The sequence below is a fragment of the Panthera pardus genome, unplaced genomic scaffold (assembly GCF_024362965.1).
Source record: "Panthera pardus isolate Hobbes unplaced genomic scaffold, ASM2436296v1 HiC_scaffold_8, whole genome shotgun sequence".
NCBI lineage: Eukaryota > Metazoa > Chordata > Mammalia > Carnivora > Felidae > Panthera > Panthera pardus.
The window spans coordinates 55,184,892-55,208,159 of NW_026527013.1; the positions used below are offsets into that span (position 1 = coordinate 55,184,892).

The 23,268-nt window shown below is 45.4% G+C and overlaps 1 protein-coding gene and 1 long non-coding RNA gene across 3 annotated transcripts in view; one reads left to right on the top strand and one right to left on the bottom strand.

Annotated features, from left to right (window-relative positions):
- Positions 1-2,312: 2,312 nt before the first annotated feature.
- FGD5 (FYVE, RhoGEF and PH domain containing 5) overlaps positions 2,313-23,268 on the bottom strand; it is a 123,271-nt gene continuing 102,315 nt past the window's right edge. For both annotated transcript variants that reach the window (XM_019433569.2, XM_019433567.2), the window contains exons 13-21: positions 19,607-19,690; positions 18,433-18,512; positions 16,702-16,801; positions 16,224-16,361; positions 15,619-15,748; positions 14,663-14,793; positions 9,184-9,312; positions 4,168-4,322; positions 2,313-3,812 (exon numbers count right to left, since the gene is read on the bottom strand). In XM_019433569.2, coding sequence (XP_019289114.2) covers positions 3,776-3,812; positions 4,168-4,322; positions 9,184-9,312; positions 14,663-14,793; positions 15,619-15,748; positions 16,224-16,361; positions 16,702-16,801; positions 18,433-18,512; positions 19,607-19,690 — 984 coding nt within the window. In that variant the 3' untranslated portion in view covers positions 2,313-3,775. The remainder of the gene's footprint in view (positions 3,813-4,167; positions 4,323-9,183; positions 9,313-14,662; positions 14,794-15,618; positions 15,749-16,223; positions 16,362-16,701; positions 16,802-18,432; positions 18,513-19,606; positions 19,691-23,268) is intronic.
- Positions 13,432-20,503, top strand: LOC109257471 (uncharacterized). The gene is made up of 4 exons (XR_002075994.2): positions 13,432-13,534; positions 14,703-14,825; positions 15,508-15,703; positions 19,992-20,503. It is a non-coding gene; the product is annotated as an uncharacterized LOC109257471 (long non-coding RNA).

Consider the following 23,268-nt stretch of genomic DNA (forward strand, 5'->3'; position numbering starts at 1 on the left):
TAATCCAAACTACACTCTTCTTTCCAAAAGATGTCATCCAAAGGGTGGACTTTATGGGTGGATCCTCAGCAGCCATCCTCCCCTCAGCCCCCAGCTGACAGGTCTGTCCCTGTAAGTAGCTCAGGAAAGGGCAGGCGTAAGTGTGGACCTTGAAAGGCATGGAAGGCCTGCTGGGTTCTTCTAAGAAAAAGCTAGTGCAGGAACATGAGCCCCGCCTCCCTGGTGCCCATGAACAGGGAAATCTGTAACCCAGCCATCAGTGGCAGTCACTGATCAGTCTCTGGAGAACCAGCCCTGGAATCGGGCTGATACTGGACAACAGATTAGAGAAACCCAAAGAGCTTGGTTCTTAGGGACACTGTCTAATCCTCAAAGTGCCCTGCTTTTGGACTTCCTCTTGTAGAGTTAATTTCCTAGATGTTTAAACCAATTTGATGTTGGTTTCTTCTCACCTGCTGTTGAAAACAGACTTCTTAGTGTGGATACCTCTGTCCTCTCAGCTGACTGTCAATGTGTGCAAGCACAAAAACTGCCACAATTATAGAAGTCACAAAGCACAGGCTGAATGAACTAACAGAATGTACAAGCATGTTGTTGACTGTCTTGTAGCCGAACAAACTCGGGCTCCAGCTTGGTCCTACCACTCCTAGCCCAGGTGGCCTCAGTCCCCATTTAGGGCTTCAGTGTTTAGTGATGACATTTACACAGTTGAACAGAAGGCTGGGCTGGATGAGGAAAAAACTCTGACCTTGTTACCCTGCAGTGGTGGTAGCAGGGCTGTCGGTGTCCTTGGCACTGGCCCCGTGGCATACACCCAAAGGCTGCCCTCGGTCCACACCCACACATGGGTCCAGGCTGCATCCAAGGGAGAATGAGTGGTCAGCTGATCTGTCAGCCTGACCACAATTCAAAGCCTACTTCTGATATGTGAAAGAATTATTACCAGGAGCCAGGAACTCAACCAATGTCCCTGGACACTTTGTTTCTAGTGGGCTTTGTATTAGTAATCATGAACAAGAATTCTACCTACTTACTAAGACAAATCCAGGCTGGAAAAACATTGCAGGGAAGGTGGGAAGCTGCTAGAAAGTAAGTGCCTGCTTTCAGTGCAACTCCAGTTTCATAAAATTTGATTCCCAGAAGCAGGCAGAGGCCAACCCTGTAAAGGTCTGTGTGTTTTTCTGACCCATGTATGAAGAATTCAGGGAGAGGTCATTCAAAACAAATGGGGGGGGGGTGGTGACCAAAGGGGCCCAGCCTGCCTGCGTCAGGCCCTCCTCAGTCCTGGTTTCTCTTTCTTGCCATTTTCATGGATAAGAAGGAAGGTCTTTTTTTGCATATTGTCTTCATCTTGTAGTGTCACAGAGCAGGGCCCATGACTTATTTCACTTTGTACAATGCATGCCCTTCCCCACGGGTTTATGGTTTCCAGTCCGCTTTCTTGAGCGTTTGGTTTGTGCTTTGTCCCTGAACTCTTTGGAAAACTGTAATAGTGTCCGTGTGACTGGTGAAGACACTGAGGCTCGGAGCTACTGAAGCGAGTGAGTTGCCCAAGCCCTGCACGCTCTTATTTCTGGCCTATAGCCTGGCGCAGAACGGCTTCCTCCCTAGAAACACAGCCTTTGCAGGAGGCACACAGCAGAGGGGCTGTTCTGGGAGCAGGGGGCAAAGCACATCCCACGGGGGCCTCAGGCAGTGTGGCCATGGCATCAAAGCTGGCCATTTCTCCAGCCTCTGGGCCCAGTGGAAAGGAGGAGGCACCATGAACCTGTAAAATGGGCTGGACAAAGAAGAAGTCAGGGAAGGAACGACAAGCAAAATAGGCCAGTAGAAATCAGCTGAAATCAAAGAACCATGGGAAAGACAGGTAAAAGCAAGTGGCAGGCAAACCAAGTGGGTCCTTGCCCAGTCACACTGAGCTGTAGAGGAGCCTGGTGGCCCCTGACACTTTCTTTTATAAAACCAATTCAGTAGGTTTTCTGTATAACCCAGGTGGTTTTTATTAGGGTAACTACTCACTGAGAAATAAAAGCCCTATTTACCTCTTGTTTATAGAGCATCAGAAATAGGATGTCATATGGTACAAGAGGCCTTCGGATGACTTCCAGATGCATAATTCTGCCCGGAGTTCAGACACTGACAATGGCCAGTGACACACAGCAGACTGCGGAAGCTCCCACTACCTGGTGCCGAAGTCTTGCTGTACTTTTCAAAGGCTCAGAGGCTCTAGAAGGCCCACTGAAATATGACGATGAAAATGGTTGCATTGGAATTGATCCCTCAAAAATTAATAAAAAGATCTGTCTAATCACTTAGTTTGAATCATTAATTGGATGTTTAATGCAAACATTTTAAAAGAGAAGTTGCAAACTAGGAAAAAAAAATTTCCCTGAAAATATTTAATGTAAATAACTCCTTGAGATGGTACTTTTTACAAAAGGTTTGTCAGCAAATGCCTTTTTGTTTAGGGAACAGGGCAGCAGGAGGATGGGGACAGGACATCAGAAAATGATATGATTGTTTTCTATTTCGATGAGAGTAACAAGGAATCCCACCTGCCCTGCCCCCATTCTGCTTTATGTAGAAATTTGTCCAGCAAAATGAGCAGCGGTCATCAGCAGGAGGTGGCTGAGCCCCAGGTGCCCAGAGAGTCTCTTCAAGCCACTACTTCTGTGCTCCCTCACTGTGTCCAGAGCCACCGGTCAAGTCCACTAATTCACCTTGTGACTGTATCTTTTTTCTCTTCCTATCTCTTTCTCTTCGGTAGTACAGCCGAAGGATAGCTGGAGGATAGCCGTGGTGAAAACAAGCACAGGTTCTTATAGACACAACGCTGTCAGCTCATGTTGGGTAGACACAGGAAGGCACACAATAAATTAAAGCAGACCCTATCTCCTCAGAGGCTTGCAGCGACCTACAGGGTGGGGGCTGGGTCTGCCAGCAGCTGAGCTTCCAGCACTGGTGTAGTGTGAGGACCACCCCGGGAAGGAGGGGGTCCTTCCTTTATTAAGTCATATCAGTATACAGGTTGCATGATCAAATGGAGGAGAAAATCCTTGCCATCTTATTCAGTCCAGTGTGGCTTCCGCAGCGAGGAGGACCCCCTGCCCGGCCACCCACCCCCCCGCCCCCAGGCCAAGTGTTGCTCACCAGCCCACTTGGCAAGGTCCAGCCAGTTTTGCACAAATCACTTGTACATACTCTTGTTGAGAACTGGTGGCAAATTAGTCCACGGGGCTCCATCTGCTACTTACTTAAGTAAATCACTTGGAAAACATAAAACTGAAGGTTGTAGCTCAATAAAACAATAAAGTGCTTTCGAGGAGGGTAGCTGTTATTCACCAGTTGTTTCTCGTTTCACCTGAGGCACTGATGTCAATGCTATGACAAATGATCATGTTTACCACCAGTAAAAATTGTAAAAGCTTGTTTCCACTAAAAAGCCTGCATTTCTAAGTACTGCATCGTACTTTTTCTATTGTTTTCATGTCTTCATGTTACTAAACTTGAACTCACTACTGGGTAGGGAAATAGTTTCTGCTGGGTTGGGGTGGAGTCGGGTGGGTGGAAGACACGAGAACAGAAAAGGAGTGGTTCATAAATATTCCTTAAGGGTTCCACTTGTGAAGGTGAGAGAGGGGGTTACAGCAAAAAAGGATTAGGCTCCACGCTGAATCCAGATGTGAGCCCCAATGAGTGGAGACACAGATCGACTTCTAGAAGGGTCCACATGTCAACCTAAGAGTTTATTCTGAGTCCACATGCTTGATAACTGCTATAACACACTTGCATCTTCCATGGCCTCGATCCACCTGTAAAACAGAGGAGAGGGAACATTTAGGTGTCATGGCTCTGCAACTCTGGTCACAGAACCTTTATGTGACTAGGTGGACTAGGTGACTATTACCGGAGGTCATATTCATATTTGTTGCCTAGCATTTAGCAAAAGGTCTGGAACACAGTGTAAAGGCTTGCTGAATCAATGCATGCCTGTATGAACGAATCATGATAATCTTAAAAAAATCTCATGACCAGGAACAGATAGTTCCATTGCTGTGGCCCAAAGGGATTTGATGGAACAGGATGGCTGGAGCAGAGAGCATCCAAAGCCCTGGGTAGCAACTTGTTTCCTTCCAGAGGGAGAGGCAAGGATAGTTATTTGGGTACCTCTGAGCTGAATTGGTATCCTCTGCTTTGAAGCTATAAAATAGGGTTTTCTTGTGGTAGAGGTGAAAAATAGGTCCTACTTCACTGCTGCCCTCTTCCTTTTCTGGGGCAATGGTGAAACCGAGCAGGGGCATACTCTCCATGGCCACTGTGTCCTGCAGAGGGCAAAAGGGAAAACTGATAGTAAACACCACACAACACACAGTCAACTGCTTAGCATTTACCGTTACCTCTGATTTAAGATGCACGATGCGCTCTTCTGTGTAGGGCATGCTTTGGCAACTCTAGACCAGCCACACACATACTCTTTACCCCTGATCCTGCCAGGACCAATCACGAGGAGGGAAAGAAACTTAACATTCTGTGACAGCCTATTAGGGCCCAGGCATTTTCATCTTTACATTATCATGCCGAATCTTTCACAAGAAGGTGTCACTCCTGTTCCAAGAGGAAACTGAGGCTCAGAGAAGGGTAAATAACTCCCCAAGATTAATTACACAGTTTAGTAAGGGGCTGAGCCAGAACTTGGACTCATGACCACCTTCTAACACTGCGTTCTTCAGGCTGACTCGAATAGTCAGTGACTCTGTTTTCCGTTAGTACTTTCGATAACATACCTTGTGCTCATTCCCCCATGCCCTCATTCACAATGCCTCAATATGGAGCACTCAGGGTGTCTGTGCTATCAACTTGCTAACAATTTCATGACATGTACACAGAGAACATAAATGGATCTTATAATCACAGTGCTCGGAGAAAAAAGATTTATATATATATAGATATGTTCATACATACATATTTATATAAAAATACGTTCTCATAAAATACTTTATTAAACCATACAAAAACAGATATAATTAGATAAGCAATTAGTTAAAATATCATTAGCTAAGAAGGCTGTGGGAAGAGAAGGAGGGGGAGCTGAGGTTGTATATAAAAGGGAATCAATTTTCAAAGACTGCTGGACCAGAAAAAGAATCTGACAAAATTCAATATCGATTCATGATTAAAAAAAAAAAAAAACCTCCGCAAACTAGGATTAGAAGGGGACTTCCTTAATCTGAGGGCATCCGTAAAATAACTACAGCTAACATCTTACTTAAGAGTGAAATACTGAATGCTTTTCCTCTAAGATTGGGAATAAGGCAAGAGGGTACTCGCTCCCACCAATTAAATTCAAAATTATACTGGAGTTCCTAGCCACTGCAGTACAGCAAGAAGAAGAAAGACATAAAGATAAGAAAAAGAAGTTAAATGATCTATGCTTGCAAAGGGCTTGTTTGATTATAAAACAACTACTAGAACCAATAATTTAGCAAGGTCACAGCATAATCATTTTTTTTTTATATCTGTGTACTAGCAGTAAGTAACTAGCAAATAAATGCCATTCAATATAGCATCCAAAAAGAAAAACAACAAAGTAGTATCTAAAAAATAAAATAGGAATAAAGTTAACAAAAATGCAAGAACAGAAGTATAAGATCTCTATACTAAAACTCCAAAACATAAAAGGAAAAATTAAAGAACTACATACATGAAGATTTATACCATGTTCATAGATTTGAAGATTTAATATCGTTAAGATGCCAATTCTCCCCAAGTTGCTTCAACAATCCCCGTCATAATCTTAGGCTTTTTGGTAGAATTGACAAGTTTACATGGAAACACAAAATACCTAGAATACTCCAAACAATCTTTAAAAAGAAAAATGTTGGAGGCTTATGCAACCTGACTTCAAGACTTACTATAAAGTTCTAGTGATTAAGGTAGTAAGGCAGTGGCATAAGAATTGGTAAATATTATCAGTGAAACAGAATAGAAAACCCAGAGATAGGTCCAAATGTATTTAGCCATTTGATATTTAACAAAGGGACCAAATAACCTATAAGGAAAGGAAAATCTTTTTTAATGAGTTGTGCTCAAATAACTGGATACCCATTTGGGAAAAAAATGAACCTCAACTCCTATCTCACACCACACTCAGTAATTAATTTCAGATAGACCTCAGTGTAAAAACTGAAACATTAAAGTTGTCAGAAACAAATATGGGGAACAACTTGTGACCTGCAGACAAAAGTTTCTTATGATATGAAAAGCAATGGCCATAAAGGAAAATACTGATAAATCTGGTTAAGTTAAAAACTTCTGTTCATCAAAACAACAGAACAAATTCATTCATTAAGAAAATGCACAGGCAAGCCAAAAACGGAGAGAATGTTCACAAAACATTTATCTGACAAAAGACTGGTATCCAAGATATGTAAAGAACTCCTATAATAACTCAATAAGAAGACAACCTACTTAAAAAATTGTCTAAGAGATCTGAACAGACGCTTCTCAAAGGGAAATCCATAAATAGCCAATAAGCACATTAACAATATCATTAGTCATTATGGAAATTTAAACTAAAACCACACTGAGATACTAGTAAATTAAAGACTGACAATACCAAGTGTTGACAAAGATGTGGAACAACCATAGATCTCACATGTAAATGTGAGGGGGATGTAAAATGGTAGATAATTTTGCAAAAGGTCTGTAATTTCTGATAAACCAAACATATACCTTCCTATGATCCAGAAATTCCAATTGTAGGTGTCTACCCAAGTGAAATAACAAAACCTATTTTCACATAAAAACCTGTATATAAAAGTTTAAAGTGGCTTTATTCATTACAACCCAAAACTGAAAACAACCCAAATGTCCTTCAACTGATGAGTGGGAAAACAAATGGTGATGTGTTCACAACATGGAATACTACTCAGTATAAAATGTAATCACCTACTGCTGTATTCAAAAGCACAGGTGAATCTCAAACACATCATGCTGAATGGAAGAAATCACATTTGTAGGAGATTCCATTTATATGAAGATCTGAAAGAGAAAAACTAATCTCTGGTGGAAGGGAATGAAGTGGGGATACACAGGTACATGACAGGGGTTCATGGTAGTATAGACAGCGAAAACTGGCTATCCGTTTTATCAAACCTTTTTTCTTTGATGGAATTTGAGAGCTTAGTGCTATCAGTGATATGACCTTACTAAGAAATTGTACAAGTTCCTCTCTATAGAAAAAACTACTTTGGAAGCATACTTAAAATCCATCTATCAACTTAGCAGGGGGAGGGGGGGCGCCTGGGTGGCTCAGTTGGTTAAGCATCTGACTCTTGATTTCAGCTCATGTCATGATCTCGAGGTTCGTGAGATCAAGCCCTGCATCAGGCTCTGTGCTGTCAGTGCAGAGCCTGCTTGGGGTTCTCTCTCTCCCTCTCTTGGTGCCCCTCTCCCACTCCCCCCACTCTCAAAATTAATAAACATGAAAAAACTTTAAAAAAAACAAACTTAGGGTGTCACTTCCATGACAACTGTTGCTCATGACCTAGAGACTCTGGCTTTTCCATTCTCACACAGGACTCACCTCTATTTGGTGGTTATTTAATCATCACTGGCCTTTGTTCACCTGTCTAAGCCTGCATTTCTTCCCAAAGAGTGTTCCACGGGATGGAATGGTTCCACAAGACGCTCCATGAGGAAGGGCCCATGGTCAGGCCAGCTTGGGAAATCTCCTTATTTCAGAGACCCACAGCTCTCCTTGGTACATTAGAGATTCTGAGAAGTACTCCTGTGAGGCAGTCCCACGAACTGCCTACTCAAGGTTCCCTCAGAACCCAGTTTTTAGAGAACTCCTGTGAGCATCCTGCGCAATACCTACTTTGGAAGATGCTCTGGGCTGCAGGTGGACATCGTATCACATTTCAGTTTGTTCTGGAAAGATCGAAATTCTCCCTAGCTCAAAAATCCTTTGCTCCTCTATGGACATGTCAGTGAGGGCTTGGCTCACACAGCACCTGAGTCACTCAGGCTACAGTGGGTACCCCCTCCGAGCCTGTCTGTGTCCCTCCTAGCCTCTGGGATTCCCTGAGGAAGGAGCAGGCTGCAACCATCACAGTTGCAGGTCTTTTGTGAGAGAAACTTTCTGCCCTGAAAAAGGAAGTGCACTCTGCCCACTGGCCAGCATCGGGGAGGAGGGGGGGCGGGGTCAGGGTAGAAAGGCCAGCCTTGTGCTGATGTGAACATCCTCCTGGGATAAAGCACACACCCTCTGCAGTAAAGCACATTCAAGTCCCATTTTCTTTCTTGCTTTTTTTTTTTTTTTAATTATTATTCATTTATTTTTGAGAGAAAGAGAAAGAGAGCAGGGGAGGAGCAGAGAGAAAGGGAGAGAGAGAGAATCCCAAGCAGGCTCTGTGCTGTCAGTGCAGAAATCAAGAGCTGGATGCTTAACAGACTGAGCCACCCAGGTGCCCCTAAGACCAATTTTCAGACTGGGTTTAGCCCATGGAAGCCACCAGATGGTGAGGCCTGGACATGGAAATCTTCCAAACTATCCTACAGAATCAGCCTGGGTCAAGACCAGACAGCTCCCTGCTGTATAACCATAGCCCACACCTGTCTACTCTGGAAGCAAGCTTCACTCCCAAGGCCCTCTCTCCTACATTTTATAAGACATAAAGGTAAGATGATCTATAAAAACAGAAACTTAAGTTTTATTTGGTACAAGTGTTACCATGAAGCAATGTAGCTCCCTGATAAAAGAAATGCACACAGCAAAAGTGTGGTAGCTTTCTCTAAGCTGTTGAGTTCTGTCCCAAACAACCGGGTGGAGAGCAGAAAGCAGCCTGCTCTTATAGAGTACTTGGCTTGTGCTGGATGCTGGGCCTGTGACATTCAAACCACCTGGGTGCACACACAGGTCTGCACACTGTACTGCCTTACCTCCATGGAGGAATGGTCAATTCTTTAGATCTGGAACCAACACGTGGTTGGGTATCCACAGCAGCACTGAGCACATGGTATTGCTCGATACAGACTTGTATGACATGGGAACAGCATCCCGGCCTCACATGGCCCTGCAGGTGACGGGGTGTTGTGCATGCCCAGATGGACATTCTGAGGCGTGAGCTTAACCTGAGGGCCGTCACAGATGAGAAGAGAGAAAGCAAGAATTGCCACTACCTCACTGGCCATATAGGTGTAGAGCACTTTGCCTTTGATGACGAACCAGAGCTTCTTCCAGTGCCTCTTGCCTTTCTTGCACCGGCTGAGATAGCCACTGATGGCAGAGCCCTCTCCGGAGGCGGCCACCTGACAGAAGGGAAGCAGAGTGGTCAGGACAGCAGGTGGTAGGCATAGTTCAGACAGAGCTAAAGTGACACTGCAAACCAGTTGGCAGAGAGTGTTTATACTGCTTTGAAATCTGAGACTTGGATGAGGTCTCAGGATACATCCAGTACCTCAAAAGCAGCAAAACAGTACCAGGGATTAAGACAGGATTTACTGAATGCACCCAGGAAACACAAGAGTCAAAAACAGCCTTTGGGAGTGCTGTCCCGAGTGGTGTTGCAGATTCTTGGCTCCCTCTCCCCAGTTCCCAAGCCCCCAAAACATGAAACTGCAGATATTTGAGGGAAAGGTTCTTCCCTCTAAAACTGATTCTTATAAGAGTTAATACCTATTCTTGTCAAACTAGTCCAAAAAACAGAAAAGGAAGGAAAATTCCCAAATTCATTTTATGAGGCCAGCATTACCCTGACATCAAAACCAGATAAAGACACCACCAAAAGAGAGAACTACAGGCCAAATATCTCTGGTGAATATAGATGCAAAAATCCTCAACAAAATACTAGCAAACCGAATCTAACAATATATTAAAAAAATCATTCACCACAATCAAGTGGGATTTATTCCTATGTTTTAAGGGTAGTTCAACATTTGCAAATCAATCAACACAATACATCACATTAACAAAATAAAAGAACAAGAACCATATGATTAGTTCAATAGATGTAGAAAAAGCATTTGACAAAGTACATCTTTTCATGATAAAAACCCTCAACACAGTAGGTTTAGAGGAAACATGCCTTGACAAAGGCCACATGAAAAACACACATCTAGTGTCATCCTAAATAGGGTAAACTGAGAGCTTTTCCTTTGTGGTCAGGAACAAGACAGGGATGTCCACTCTCACTACTTCTATGCAACATAGTACTAGAAGTCCTAGCCATAGCAATCAGATAACAAAAAGAAATAAAAGGGATCCCAACTGGGGTGCCTGGCTGGTTCAGTCAGTGGACCATGTGACTCAATCTCAGGGTCATGAGTTCAAGATCCATGTTGGGTGTAGAGATTACTTACCAAAAAAAAGGTATCCAAATTGGCAAGGAAGAAATAAAACTTACACTATTTGCAGATGACATGATACTATACATAGAAAACCCAAAAGACTCCACCAAATACCTGCTAGAAATGATAAAATAAATTCAGTAAAATTGCAGGACACAAAATCATTGTATAGAAATCTGTTGCATGAGAAATTAAAGAATCTCATTTACAATTTACTATTGCATCAAAAATAATAAGATACCTAGGAATAAACCTAACAAAAGAGATTAAAGACCTGTACTCTGAAAACTATAGAATAATGATAAAAAAATTGAAGAAGACACAAAGAAATGGAAAGACATTCCATGCTCATGGATTGGAAGAATAAATATTGCTAAAATGTCTATACTACCCAAAGCAATCTACACATTTCATGCAATCCCTATCAAAATATCACAGACTTAGAACAAACAATCCTAAAATTTGTATGGAACCACAAAAGTCCCCAAATAGCCAAAGCAATCTTGAAATGGAAAAGCAAAGCTGGAGGCATTGCAATTCCAGACTTTGAGTTATATTACAAAGCTGTAGTCATCAAAAAAGTATGGTACCGGCACAAAAACAGACAACATAGATCAATGTAACAGAATAGAAACCCCAGAAATGAGCCCACAATTATATGGTCAATTAATCTTTGACAAAGCAGGAAAGAATATCCAATAGGACAAAGACTGTTTCTGTCAGCAAATAGTGTTGGGAAAACTGGATGGCAACATGCAAAAGACTGAAACTGGATCACTTTCTTACACCACACACAAAAATAAATTCAAAATGGATAAAAGACCTAAATGTGAGACAGGAAACCATCAAAATCGTAGAGGAGAACATAGGCAGTAATTTCTTTGACATTGGCCATAGCAACTTCTTTCTAGGTATGTCTCCTGAGGCAAGGGAAACAACAGCAAAAATAAACTATTGGAGTTATTTCAAAATAAGAAGCTTCTGCACAGCAAAGGAAACAATCAATAAAACTAAAATACAACCTACTGAATGGGAGAAGATATTGCAAATGACATCCAATAAAGGGTTAGTATTCAAAATATATGAAGAATGTATACAAATCAACACCCAGAAAACAAATAACCCAATTAAAAAATGGGCAGAAAACTTGAACAGACATTTCTCCAAAAAAGACATACATGTGGCCAACAAACATGTGAAAAGAGGTTCATCATCACTTACCATCAGGGAAATTCAAAACAAAACCACAATGAGGTAACATCATACACCTGTCAGAATGGCTAAACTCAACAACACAAGAAACAACAGGTGTTGGCAAGGATGTGAAGAAAGGGGGACCCTTGTGTACTGTTGGTGGGAATGAAAACTGGTACAGCCACTCTGGAAAACAGAATGGAGGTTCCTCAAAAAGTTAAAAATAGGACTATCCTACCATCTATCAATCACACTAGATGAATGGATAAAGAAGTGGTATACACATACAATGGAATATTAGCCATGAAAAAGAACGAAATCTTGCCATTTGCAACAACACAGATGGAGCTAGAGAGTATCATCCTAAGTGAAATAAGTCAGAAAAGACAAATAACATACGATTTCTTTCATATGTGGAATTTAAGAAACAAAACAAATGAGCAAAGGGGGAAACAAGAGACAAAACAAGAAACAAACTCTTAACTACATAGAACAAACTGATGGTTACCGGAGGGGAGGTGGGTAGAGGAATAGGGGAGATAGGTGATGGAGATTAGGAGGGCACTGGTCATGAGGAGCCCCAGGTGTTGTATGTAAGTAATGAATCACTATATTGTATACCTGAAACTAATATTACGCTATAAACTGGAATTTAAAGAAAAACTTTAAAAAACTCCACACATACATGTTCAAAACATTGATTCTTATACTTTTAAGCTTATCTCTTATGCTAAAAGGATAAGAGGATGGATCTTAAAGATGGATCCTCTTTTTTTTTTTTAATAATTTTTTTTTAACGTTTATTTATTTTTGAGACAGAGAGAGACAACGCATGAATGGGGGAGGGGCAGAGAGAGAGGGAGACACAGAATCGGAAGCAGCCTCCAGGCTCTGAGCCATCAGCCCAGAGCCCGACGCGGGGCTCGAACTCACGGACCGCGAGATCGTGACCTGAGTTAAGTTGGACGCTTAACCGACTGAGCCACCCAGGCGCCCCTGGATCCTCTTTTTAATGTTTACTTACAAGGTCTGCCTAATGGGGAATGTTAACTCCTGTTGTTGTTAGAGGCAGTACTTGTCTGTTGCACAGTCTTTATGTGGAGGTTCAGAACACAGGTGTAGAGTAATACCAGTCTGGGGCTCCAGTCCAGGTTCTCCCAGTTATTTGATGGGCAATGTGGGCAATTACTTCTTTGAAGTCTCAGTTTCCCTGTTATTAAAACTGGGATTAAATGACACAAGACAGGTGCCTGACAGGTATAGTGGCCTGGCCTACAGGAACTGCTCATAAATACTAATCTTACTATTGGAGAAAGAAGGCCAGGTTTGGAAATAAGTTAATCTGACTTTCCCATTTTACAGATGGGCCTGGAGGCATGGAGGTATCTACCAAAGGTCAAATCCCTACTCAGCTGAAGAGAAGATAAGAACTTGGATCTCTTGGCAAGTACTCTGAAGGCCGATGAACTTTACTGAAGGGAAAGGAGGCCACCACCAGCCTGGGCTGTTTTGAGAAGTATCAGGAAAGGAGCCTGTCTCCGCCACAGGTTCCAGGACTCCTAGAACCAGACACGAGCTTTCTCTCCCGGCACTTGCCCTGCTGGGGCAGCTCATAGAGTGAGGAAAGGCAGAGTGGACAGAACACATTGGAAGAAACCGATTCTGCAACCTCCCTTTCTGGCAGATGCTCAGGAGGCAGCATTTCTGCAGACTTTCTCATGGGGAGTAGGGCTTGCTGCGGAGATGGTGCTCCTGGGGGAAGGGGACAGGGCAGTGGAGGGTAGGGTGGGGCACATTTCTCCTGGGGCTGCTGCAAATCCCACTAAGTGTAATCTTTGCTGGATAATAAAAAGGTTGTCACTTCAAGCAAAAATTACCAAAGGCACCAGCATCTGAGCTGCTCGACTCTGGAAGGCTAAGAGCAGTGGTTCTCAAACTCTGTGCCCGTGGAATACTCGGGTTCTGTGAGCCACCACAGCAGGAGTGAGAGGTGATCTTTTCTAATTACTGGAAAGGGATGATTTACAACCACACGATGTAAAACGTGTGAGATCTGTATGTGTCAGCAAGTGTGGAATGATAGTTAAGAGAAATGAAGTGTGAAAATGTACAGAAGATTTAGTACAACTTGTTGTATTTCGGGTAAAAAAAAAAAGAGGATCTATGAATGTGCATCTTTATTATGTATATGCATTAAAATTTCTGGAAGGATCCATAAGAAACTTCATGGTTACTTCTGGGGGTGGTGGGACTGGAGGAGTTCAGGGAGGGAGAGAAAAACGTACGTTTTATCAGGTATTCCTTTGTGTTCTGAAAAAAATTTTTTTTACCACGTATGTGTTATTCCCAAGATTTTTAATATGCAAAGGTATTAAGTTAATGAATAGAACAGTACCTCTTTAAATATTTCATACCCTAACACTTCTTAAAACCCTTGCCACCAGCTACTCAATAATGAATATTAATGCAAAAACTTGGAAACAGCTGATCATGCTCTTTTGACAGCTTGTATATTCACGGGCACACATTTGTTTGTGGTTGTGATCAGAATATAAACATAGAATCTGGCCCTCCTTACAGAACGGACTTGAGTTTAACCAATGCTGAGGTTTCCTGCACAGAGTCCCACACCCTCCAGGAGGCTCAGCACCTGAGGCCATTTGGGACCCACAGGCTGAGTGGATGGCACAGTTCCAAGGGCCTGCCGGGGAGGGCGAAGTCAGGACTGTAGCTGTTTTAGTCAGAAGAGCCCCAGTGATCTGTGCACCACTGCTGGGGACCTGACCTGGTCCAGGCTATGAGACAGGAAAGAAAGTAAGGAGAAAAAAAGAAACACTTGGAGGGGAGAAGGGGAGAGAGGAATGGGAAAGGCTTCTAGCACCATCCACAACCATTTGGGGTCCTGCCTTCTGCCACCAATCAGACATGTTCTCAGTCACGCCCAGAAGACAGGCCCTGTTAGTGGTGAGTTACTCCTTGTAGCTAGAATGTCTCATGTTAGGAATTCTCTTTGTCCTGTAAAGTTCAGTCAGCCTGGGGCAGGTTCTGACCCTGTCCGAGGAAGGCCATGAACCTTCTAAATCCCTTGCCTCCCACACAGGCAGTCTACCTGCCTTACCTCAGTCAGGGCTGAAGGAACTTTCTTCTGCTTCTTGAAGGTTGAGGGGTTGATGCTGTGGAAGACGGACGAGAAGGCACTGCTCGAGAAGCGTGGGGAGGACAGGGGAAAGCTCATGCTCACGGGCCGCTCTGTAACCAAGACAAGCCATAGAGGAATGGAGGTGAGTGTCCATGCAGACAGGCATGTATCTTGCTTTGGAATGCCAATTCCTGTAAAATTAGAGCTCCTGGTCCCTTCTGCAATGGAAATCAGCTTCATGATGGGGGTTAGGTGTGACCAGAAGAACAGGCACACTCTATCTACTGACACAAAGGCCATGGGAGCCAAGAAGGAAGGCTTTTTCTGGGTGCTGGCTATCCCTTCTTCACCTGGGCTGTCCTCTGTGATGGCCTCGGGGGGCTCCAGAGAGGAGAAATCTTTGGTTTTAGGTCCAGGATACACTTGCTGTCCCTCTGGCCTGACCCTGCTTGGACAAAGCCTGGACCCTGAGCACAGTCTCTCAAGGGCTAGCACAGCTTCCCCAGGTTCCTTTCTCAATCAAAGAGCCCTCAGCCCTTCCCTGATCCACAACTCCTCTGCTATCCGTCTTACAATCCTTATCCTGAAAAAGTCCCATAGAACACAGGCCTACAGAACATTTTCAAAAAGAGGGCCACTATGGCAAAGTAACCATGAGTCACCACGCCTACCGTCCCCTTCACAGAGATGCACTGACCCAGCGTTTCCCAAGCTTAGCTGCCTGCAGAACGCTTCCTCTGGCAGTGCCTATTGATTTATTGTGGAACCACTATTTTTGGAAATGGTCCCCCAGGTATGATTTAAACCCCTCTTTCTTCCTTCAGGACTGCTTTTGTTCGGAGCCTCCCCAGAAAAGTGGTTTCAGGTACCAACCACGGGCTGGCGAGAAGCCACGTGGGCCACCTGGAAGAACGGAGATGGTGTCCCCAGGTTACCTCTCATCATGCCTGGGACATCCCCGCCCCTCTTCTTCAGCTCCCCATAGCAGCCATCACAGACCTTGGCCATCCGGTCCTTGAGGTACTTCAGGGGGTACTTGTTTCTCGAACAATTCCGGCACACGATCTGCAGGCCCAGTTGGGGACACACATTGGAATGGTTCTCACCCTCTGCATGTGCAGAGGGCCAGCATCCCCTCCCCTCTGCCAACCCCCCCCACCCCACCTCTCCAGGGACCCCGTGTTCTGAGCACAGAACTGTGTCGGATCCCCCTGGTTTTCCATTGTGAAGGTACAGAGTTTCTGTGCAAGTGTTTTTATCAGTTTTTCTGATGAGTCCTTAACCAGGACGTGATACGTTTTCTCCTGGGACAATAACCACGTGTGCTATGGTTGTCTTTTGGGAGTACGGTGGTATAGTGAAATGGGATTTGGAGCCCTGGTTTGAGACTATCAGTAAAATGGGTATTAACAATCTCTACCTCGCAGGGTTGGTGTAAAAACACCCTTCCCTGGGCCTGACACTCAGTAGCTGCTGGATATCCCTCACAGCCAACCCCACACGACTCTATGTACACACTCACCCAGATGAGGTGACTCACCTTGCCACAGGCGTGGCAGTGATGACGCCTCAGGGTGAGGGAGAAGTCACAGCCACAGTTCATGCACATCATAACATGTGTGACAGGCACCAGGGTGGGGGGCCTCTCCCCCAAGCTGACCCCCAGCCTCTCCCGTATCTGGAACAAAGGAGTCGGGTGAGCATTGTGGTCAGGAGATAGCTAGATGGGTGTCCTCTTTCCTGTACAGGATGTGTACGTGTAGGGTAGATCCTAATTCTACAACCCCCTCCACCCCATGGTGGCTTTCAGGATCCTAACCTTGGGTCAGAAACAGAGCCAACGGGAAGTGCTGTATTTGGGCTGCACAGTGACTGCCTGGCTATGGGGGAGTGTGGTGGGAAGGGAAGGAGAAGGGGTGTGATGAAAGGAGCTGAGAGTCCTCCTGGGTGTATGGGTGCCCAGGGAAACCCAGGGCTGGGAGACTGGCATCAGGTGGGTCTCAGGGCCCTCCACTCACCTCCACACTGTGGTGAAAGGCAGCCAGAGCCTGGGCCTTGTAATCCTCAGGGAGGGCTCTACTCAGACAGCTGTGCCATTCATCTCGCTCAGCACAGGAGCTGTGGACACAAGCTGGCATGAACAAGGCATGCAGGTGTGCACGGCAGCTCTGCCTCTGCTTCTCAGTGTAGATCAAGTCCCCCCACATTTCCCCTGGCTGTGCCTGTCAGTGTCTGAAATCCCACCGAGCACTGGCCACCTGCCAGATCAGCCTAGGATCGTAACTCAGCACCTCCATCTACTAGAAGGGTGGCCAGGGCATGCTAGCTGTCCTCTGGGCCTGCTTCTTTACCTGTAAATGGCACTGTCAACACTATCCCTCTAACTCCCAGTACTGTTGTGGGAAGAAATGACATGTGGGACATGGGTGGACTTTGTTAATGGCAAAGCACCATGCAAAAGCAAGGGGCATTAGGGAGGTGTAGAGAGTCCCACACTTGAGGAGGGACAGGGGACAGGGTGCAGAGGGCTGTGCACATGGGGAGGGGATGGCTAGGTGAAGTTGGAAAATATCAACATCCTCGTCTCTCCATCTTCCTCCTCATTTTCCCACATAGCTTCCCAGACACCCCCTCCCCAACAAGATGACTTCCCAAATTCCCACTCCACACCCTGCCCTTCAGGGTTGCCTGAGCTTTGAGCTCTGCCCCAAGAGGCAGAGTGGTGGAAATTCTCCCAGGACCCACTAGGTGTCGCTCCCACCTTGCGTAAGTGTGTGGTCTGCCCCAGGAAAGCCAGGATAAGGTATCCCTTTGGCCTGGGAGGGATGGACAGGGGGTAGGGGGTGGGTAGGGTGGCGATGGGGTCAGAGGAGGTGCCTGAGACCGGGCAGGTGCCCAGTGCATGCTACTCGTGTCATCAACACTTAACTATTACTGCAGTTATGCTCTACGTTGTAACTGGTACACAACTCTCCCGCCCTTAATGTGAGCTTCTCCCTGAGCACATCAAGGTTTAAATCTTGTGTCCTCAGCACAGGGCCTGGCACTGAGGAGTGGCTAATAAATGCTAAATGAGCAAATGCGTCTGCATGAGAACGTGATGTGCACTACCCCACACAGAGGGCATTGCTGCCTCCTGCCAGGGTCACATTTCAGCTGTGAGGGGAGACACTCATGCCTTGGTGACCCTGTCTCAGCCCCCACAGTGCCCACAGTGGCCCCAGCAGAAGCCACACCTCCCTGGTTTCTGAGCCCAGAGAGCTGGAGCTGGCCTTGCCCTGAAAGAGGGAGGGGGAAGCTCTTTTGCTGCCCATAGTGAGTGAGGCAGGGTCCCTGGGCAGCCTGAAGGCCTGGAGAAAACACAGACCCTTCTGAGAAAAAGGCCACACCCCCAAACCAGGGAAAGGCAAATGATGAATGCTCACTCATTATGTTTTTCTCTCAATCTCCGGGCATGAAAGCCTAAAAGCTGACCACTTTATGAACTAAGGTGCACAATGCATTTTTTGCTCACCTTAACTTCTTTACTTGCATTACTGTAAAGACCCAATCAATAATCCATAGACTTTTACAAACATGAGATATTGTTATTATTGTATTTAAAAGAAGAGGCTCTAGAAAATAAGTCCTTAGACCCAAAATAATACCAAAATAGAAATGACTCATTCAGCTTGTTATTCCAAACTTTAACACCTATAAAATCCTGTGTCCCTATCCCCCAGACCCTCCCTCTACCCACTTCCCCATACCTGGCAGATAGAGTCAGGCAGGACTGGGAAGTCTCAATCTTTAGGGCATAGGGCACTTTCTCCATCACAGGGCGGCTGACCTGGAAAACCAAAGCAGCCCCTCAGGGCAGGGGCAGGGAGGGGCAACCACAGACTGGATTCTTCTCTTGGTCCTACCACTGTCCCTCTCTGAGCCTGAGTTTCCTCATCTGCAAAGGGTAAACTTTTGTTTGATGGTACAGGCTGTGTGTGTGTGTGTGTGTGTGTGTGTGTGTGTGTGTGTGTGTGGAGAGGGGAGTGCCGGCTCCAACTGTGTGGTCCGTAGGCACCCATCCACCCCTAAGAAAGTGGGTATGCACCTAAAAGGATTGAAAGCAGGGTCTCAAAGAGATCCCCGTACACCACGTTCATAGCAGCATTATTCACAATAGCCAAAAGGTGGAAGCAACTCAAGTGTCCATCTATGGATGAATGGAAAAACAAAAATGGTCTATATGTACAACAGAATATCATTAAACCATAAAAAAGTAAGGAAATTCTGACACAGGCTGCAACATGAACTCACCTTGAGGACACTGTGCTGAAATGGGCCAGTCACAAAAAGACAAATACTGTATGATTCTACTCATGTGAATTATCTAGAGCAAATTCCTAGAGACAGAAAGTAGGATGGTGGGTGCCAGGGGTAGGGGGCTGGAGGAATAGGGAGTTAGTGTTCAATGGGGAGAGTTTCATCTAGGGATGATAAAAAAAGTTCTAGAAATGAATGGTGGTGATGGTTGCACAACAGTGTGAATGTATGTAATGCCGCTAAACTGTATGCTTAAAAATGGTTAACAGGTACGTTTTATGTTATGTATATTTTACCACAATTTAAAAAACTTTGCCATACCCCCACTTTGTTTCCTCCCTCCAAGGGTTTCCTTATGAATTTCCCTTTTTTTAGGATGCCTTTTCCTCTTCCCCATCTGTCCAAATATTATCTACCATAAGGGACTCAGCGCCCCTCCTCCAGGTAGTCCTCCTACCCTCCCCCCTCTCCTGCTGTAACCCACAATGTAACGCTGTTTCCTTGGGGCTGCCTCTTCCCACTGGTCCCACTGGCATGTGGGCTCCTAGAAGCGGGGATGCTATCTCTCCTCCCCTGGGGTCTCCCTCCACCCACCCAACAGGGTGCTTAACACCAAGCATTTACCTTCATGTTGGCCATTGACAACGTGTTCTTCAGCCGGTACTTCCCATCTTTCTGGGGATACGTGTATAGGAGCACATCGCTCATCTGGGGAGAAGGAAATCCCATCAGATGTGTCTTGACCCCAGAAGGCTACATAGGGTGTCTCCTGGAGGATCACTGACCTCTGGGGAGCAGAGGCATCCTGCATTCCCCAGTGACCCCCCACAGGAGAGCAGAACCACTCTGAGCTAAAATGTGAGTCCTTTCCCTGAAATTCCACTCCTAGGTAGAAACTTAAAGAGGAAATAAATGCAGATGTCCACAAAAAGTCAAGTGCAGGAATGTTCACAGAGGCTTTATTCATAAGAGCCAAATAGTGGAAACGACCCAAATGTCTACTCAACAGGTGACTGCATCAAAGAACAAGGTAGCACTGTGGAGTACTACGTAGCAACCAAAAGGAACTGATGGTACACACGAGAGCATGGGTGAATTTCGAAGACATGCCAAGTGAAAGAAGCCAGACACAGAGGAGGATATACTGCTTTATAACATTTATATGAAGTGCCAGATCAGGCAAAGCTAACCTGTAGTGATGGAAATTAGGCCAGTGGTTGCCCAAACAGGGGGTGGAGGAAGTGAGTGCTAAGAGGCACAGGGGAACATTCAAGAAATATTCTGTATCTTGGGGCGCCTGGATGGCTCAGTTGGTTAAGCGCCGACTTCGGCTCGGGTCATGATCTCACGGTTCATGGGTTCAAGCCCCACATTGGGCTCTGTGCTGATAGCTCAGAGCCTGGAGCCTGCTTGGGATTCTGTGTCTCCCTCTCTCTCTGCCCCTCCCCAGCTCACACTCTGTTTCTCTCTCCTTCAAAAATAAATAAACATTAAAAAAAAAAAAAAAAAAGAAATATTCTGTATCTTGATCCAGAGGGTGGTTACACAATGATACACATTAGTCAATAGGCAGATATGTACACTTAAGATTGATGCATTTTACTCTGTAAATGAAGACTCCGTAAAAGTATAGTCAAGGAAGGAAGAGAGAGAGGGAGGGAGGAAGCTCCTTGAGCATAGAAAGCTGGTGGGTCCTGGTCACTGGGGTACCTCCAGTGACCACAGTAGGTACTCAATTAATATTTGCTAACTGAACAATTGAAGCTCCTTGCCCCCATGCAAGGCAGACCAGAAGGAACATAGTGCAAGTCCCCTCACCTCCTTAGGGGAGAGCGTATCTGTTTAGCTAAAAGGTTTACAGTTTGAAAAGACACGTCAATCTTCACTCTGCTCTGTAGCAGCTGTGTGACTGTGGACAGGCCATTTCTCTCTCTCTGAGCCCCAGCTTCCTCCCTGCAAAGAAGGGGTCATTGCTGCCCCTACCATATTAGAGATGCCGAGACAGAGAATGGCCCCAGTGAGCCCACTGAATATAGGAGCCAGTGTAAACAAGGGGTGTTGCAAGGACTGAACAGGACAAGGCATCTAAGGGGCTGAAACAGAGCAAGAACTCAGGATTAGCACTTCCTCTCCCTGTAGAGAGTCTGCTGAGGGAGGGAAAAGAATAGATGAGGCTTCCTGCCTCCAGCTCTTAGGATCCCAACATCCCAATATGCCAACAAGAGCAGTTTGGGACACCTGGCTTGGACACAGAGCCGCTAGGTGGGCTCAGGCAAACCCTTCCTCTCACTGGACCTCACTGTCTCTAACCAGAGTTGGAGTAGACCAGGAGCCAGAACACTTTTAATAAAGGGCTAGATAGTAAATATTTAAGTCTTTGCAGGTCATACAGTTTCTGTCACAACTATTCAACCTAGTCATTGTAGCCCAAAAGCATTCACAGACAATCCACTAAGAGACGCATGAGACTGTGTTCCCATAGACCTTTATTAACAAAAACAGGTGTCAGGCTGACCCCCCAGATCAGAGGAACCTTCAAAGACCCTTTCAGCTCTGCCCTTCTAATAATGACAAGAGCTACTGTCCTACTGGACACTCACTCTGTGCCAGCTCCTGGGCCAAGCACCCTGATCTCAATTCATGCCTCCAACAATCCCATCAGGCAGGCACCATTATTATCATCCTCATTTCACAGACAGCTTAGACAACCTGCTCACAGGCACAAAGTTTGTAAGTGGCAGAGTCAGGGTCATCAGCAAATGAATGTGCCTCCAGTGTGTTCAGGTGTGGTGTGTGGGGGGTGGCCACGCAGTTGAGTTCTTGCCCCATCTCAGGACAGTGACCAAACCTGGGCACAGAGCCTTGCTCACAAGCCTGCCCACCCTGGGGAACTGGCTTGTGTCACTCATCAGAACAGTCCCTGCCTTTTTGCAGCTGCCCCTCAGGCACCTGCTGCCATGGCAACTGCCATTAGCACCCTGGGGTTTTATGTGTGGTCAGAACCAGGCTGCCTCCTGATTGCCCACAGTTCTCTTCTTCAAAGCAGGTATTTTATAGCCTGATTTGGAGGAACGGAGAGGAATCCTTCATGGAGGAGTAAAGGGGAATCTCTCACAATAATGAGCCACCAGTGGGGAACCCCACCTATCGCTTGGGGTCATGGTGGGAACCACTCTGTAGCATTACTGAAACCCCTGTGCATTGCATTGGTGGGCAGAGGCCCTGACTTTGTTCTACAGTTACAATTACTTTATGAAACTGGTACCTATGAGGAAGAAAAATTCTTACGTGTGTTTATCACGGCTCTTCCTGGTTCAGGAACCTGTGTATCCTCCTCCCATCTCTCTCTCTAGGTGATATTTATGAAGGTCCTATGCTAAGACAGAGCAAAGAAGGGGACCCAGATTCAGCAGGAGCTATGGCCTAATAATAATGAGGGGATATGAGAGACTCAGGCCCAGCATGGAGATGAGTGAGGGAAAGGCCACGGTGAAGCCAACTAGACGCTGGAGGGAACATGAGGGAGGGAAGAGAGACAGAAAAATGGGGAGAAAGGGAGGGGGCAAGGACAGACTTCTTACCCTTCCTTCTGGGCTTAACTAGGTACCATTTCTCCAGGAAACATATACTTAGCACAGTGTGTAGCACCAGTGAACATATAACAAACATCAGTGCTGCTGACGCTATTGTCCATCTTTTTATTCCCTGACTCTCGTTGACCTCCCTCTTTGCTCCCATAGACCTGAGGTTCTGTCCATGTCATGCTCATAACTCGGTAGTTACATTAGACACCGAAGGTTGACGGCACAGCATGAGACTTTATCTCTTTGTTTCCAGTGCCCAGCACATAGGAGGTGCTCAGTAAATATCTGAAACAGAGTTCTTAGACACTTACAGCCTGTTTATTATTACTTCTCACACAATCCTAACAAAGTATAAGAGGCTCTTAAGGGCAGCCTTGACTGACAGTAACAAAAAATGAAAGTTAAAATCATGAAGAACAGAGAAAATTACACCCAGCAGGTAGAAGAACTTAAAAAGCAAAACAATTTTGGGCCATAGGATTGGGGAAAATTATTGCTTGTAGCTCAACAGCCACAGAGGATGATGTTACCATGCAACAGGCCTGGACATTCCCTGGTATTCCAGACTGTGGCTGCAAATCATCAGAAATGTTACACTGTACTCTGTCTTGTGCACAGTGGAGAAAGTGCTAAACTGGGGTCACAACCCTGGTTCCCTTCTGGGCCTCTGCCACCAACCTGCTGGGAGATCTGGCCCAGGAA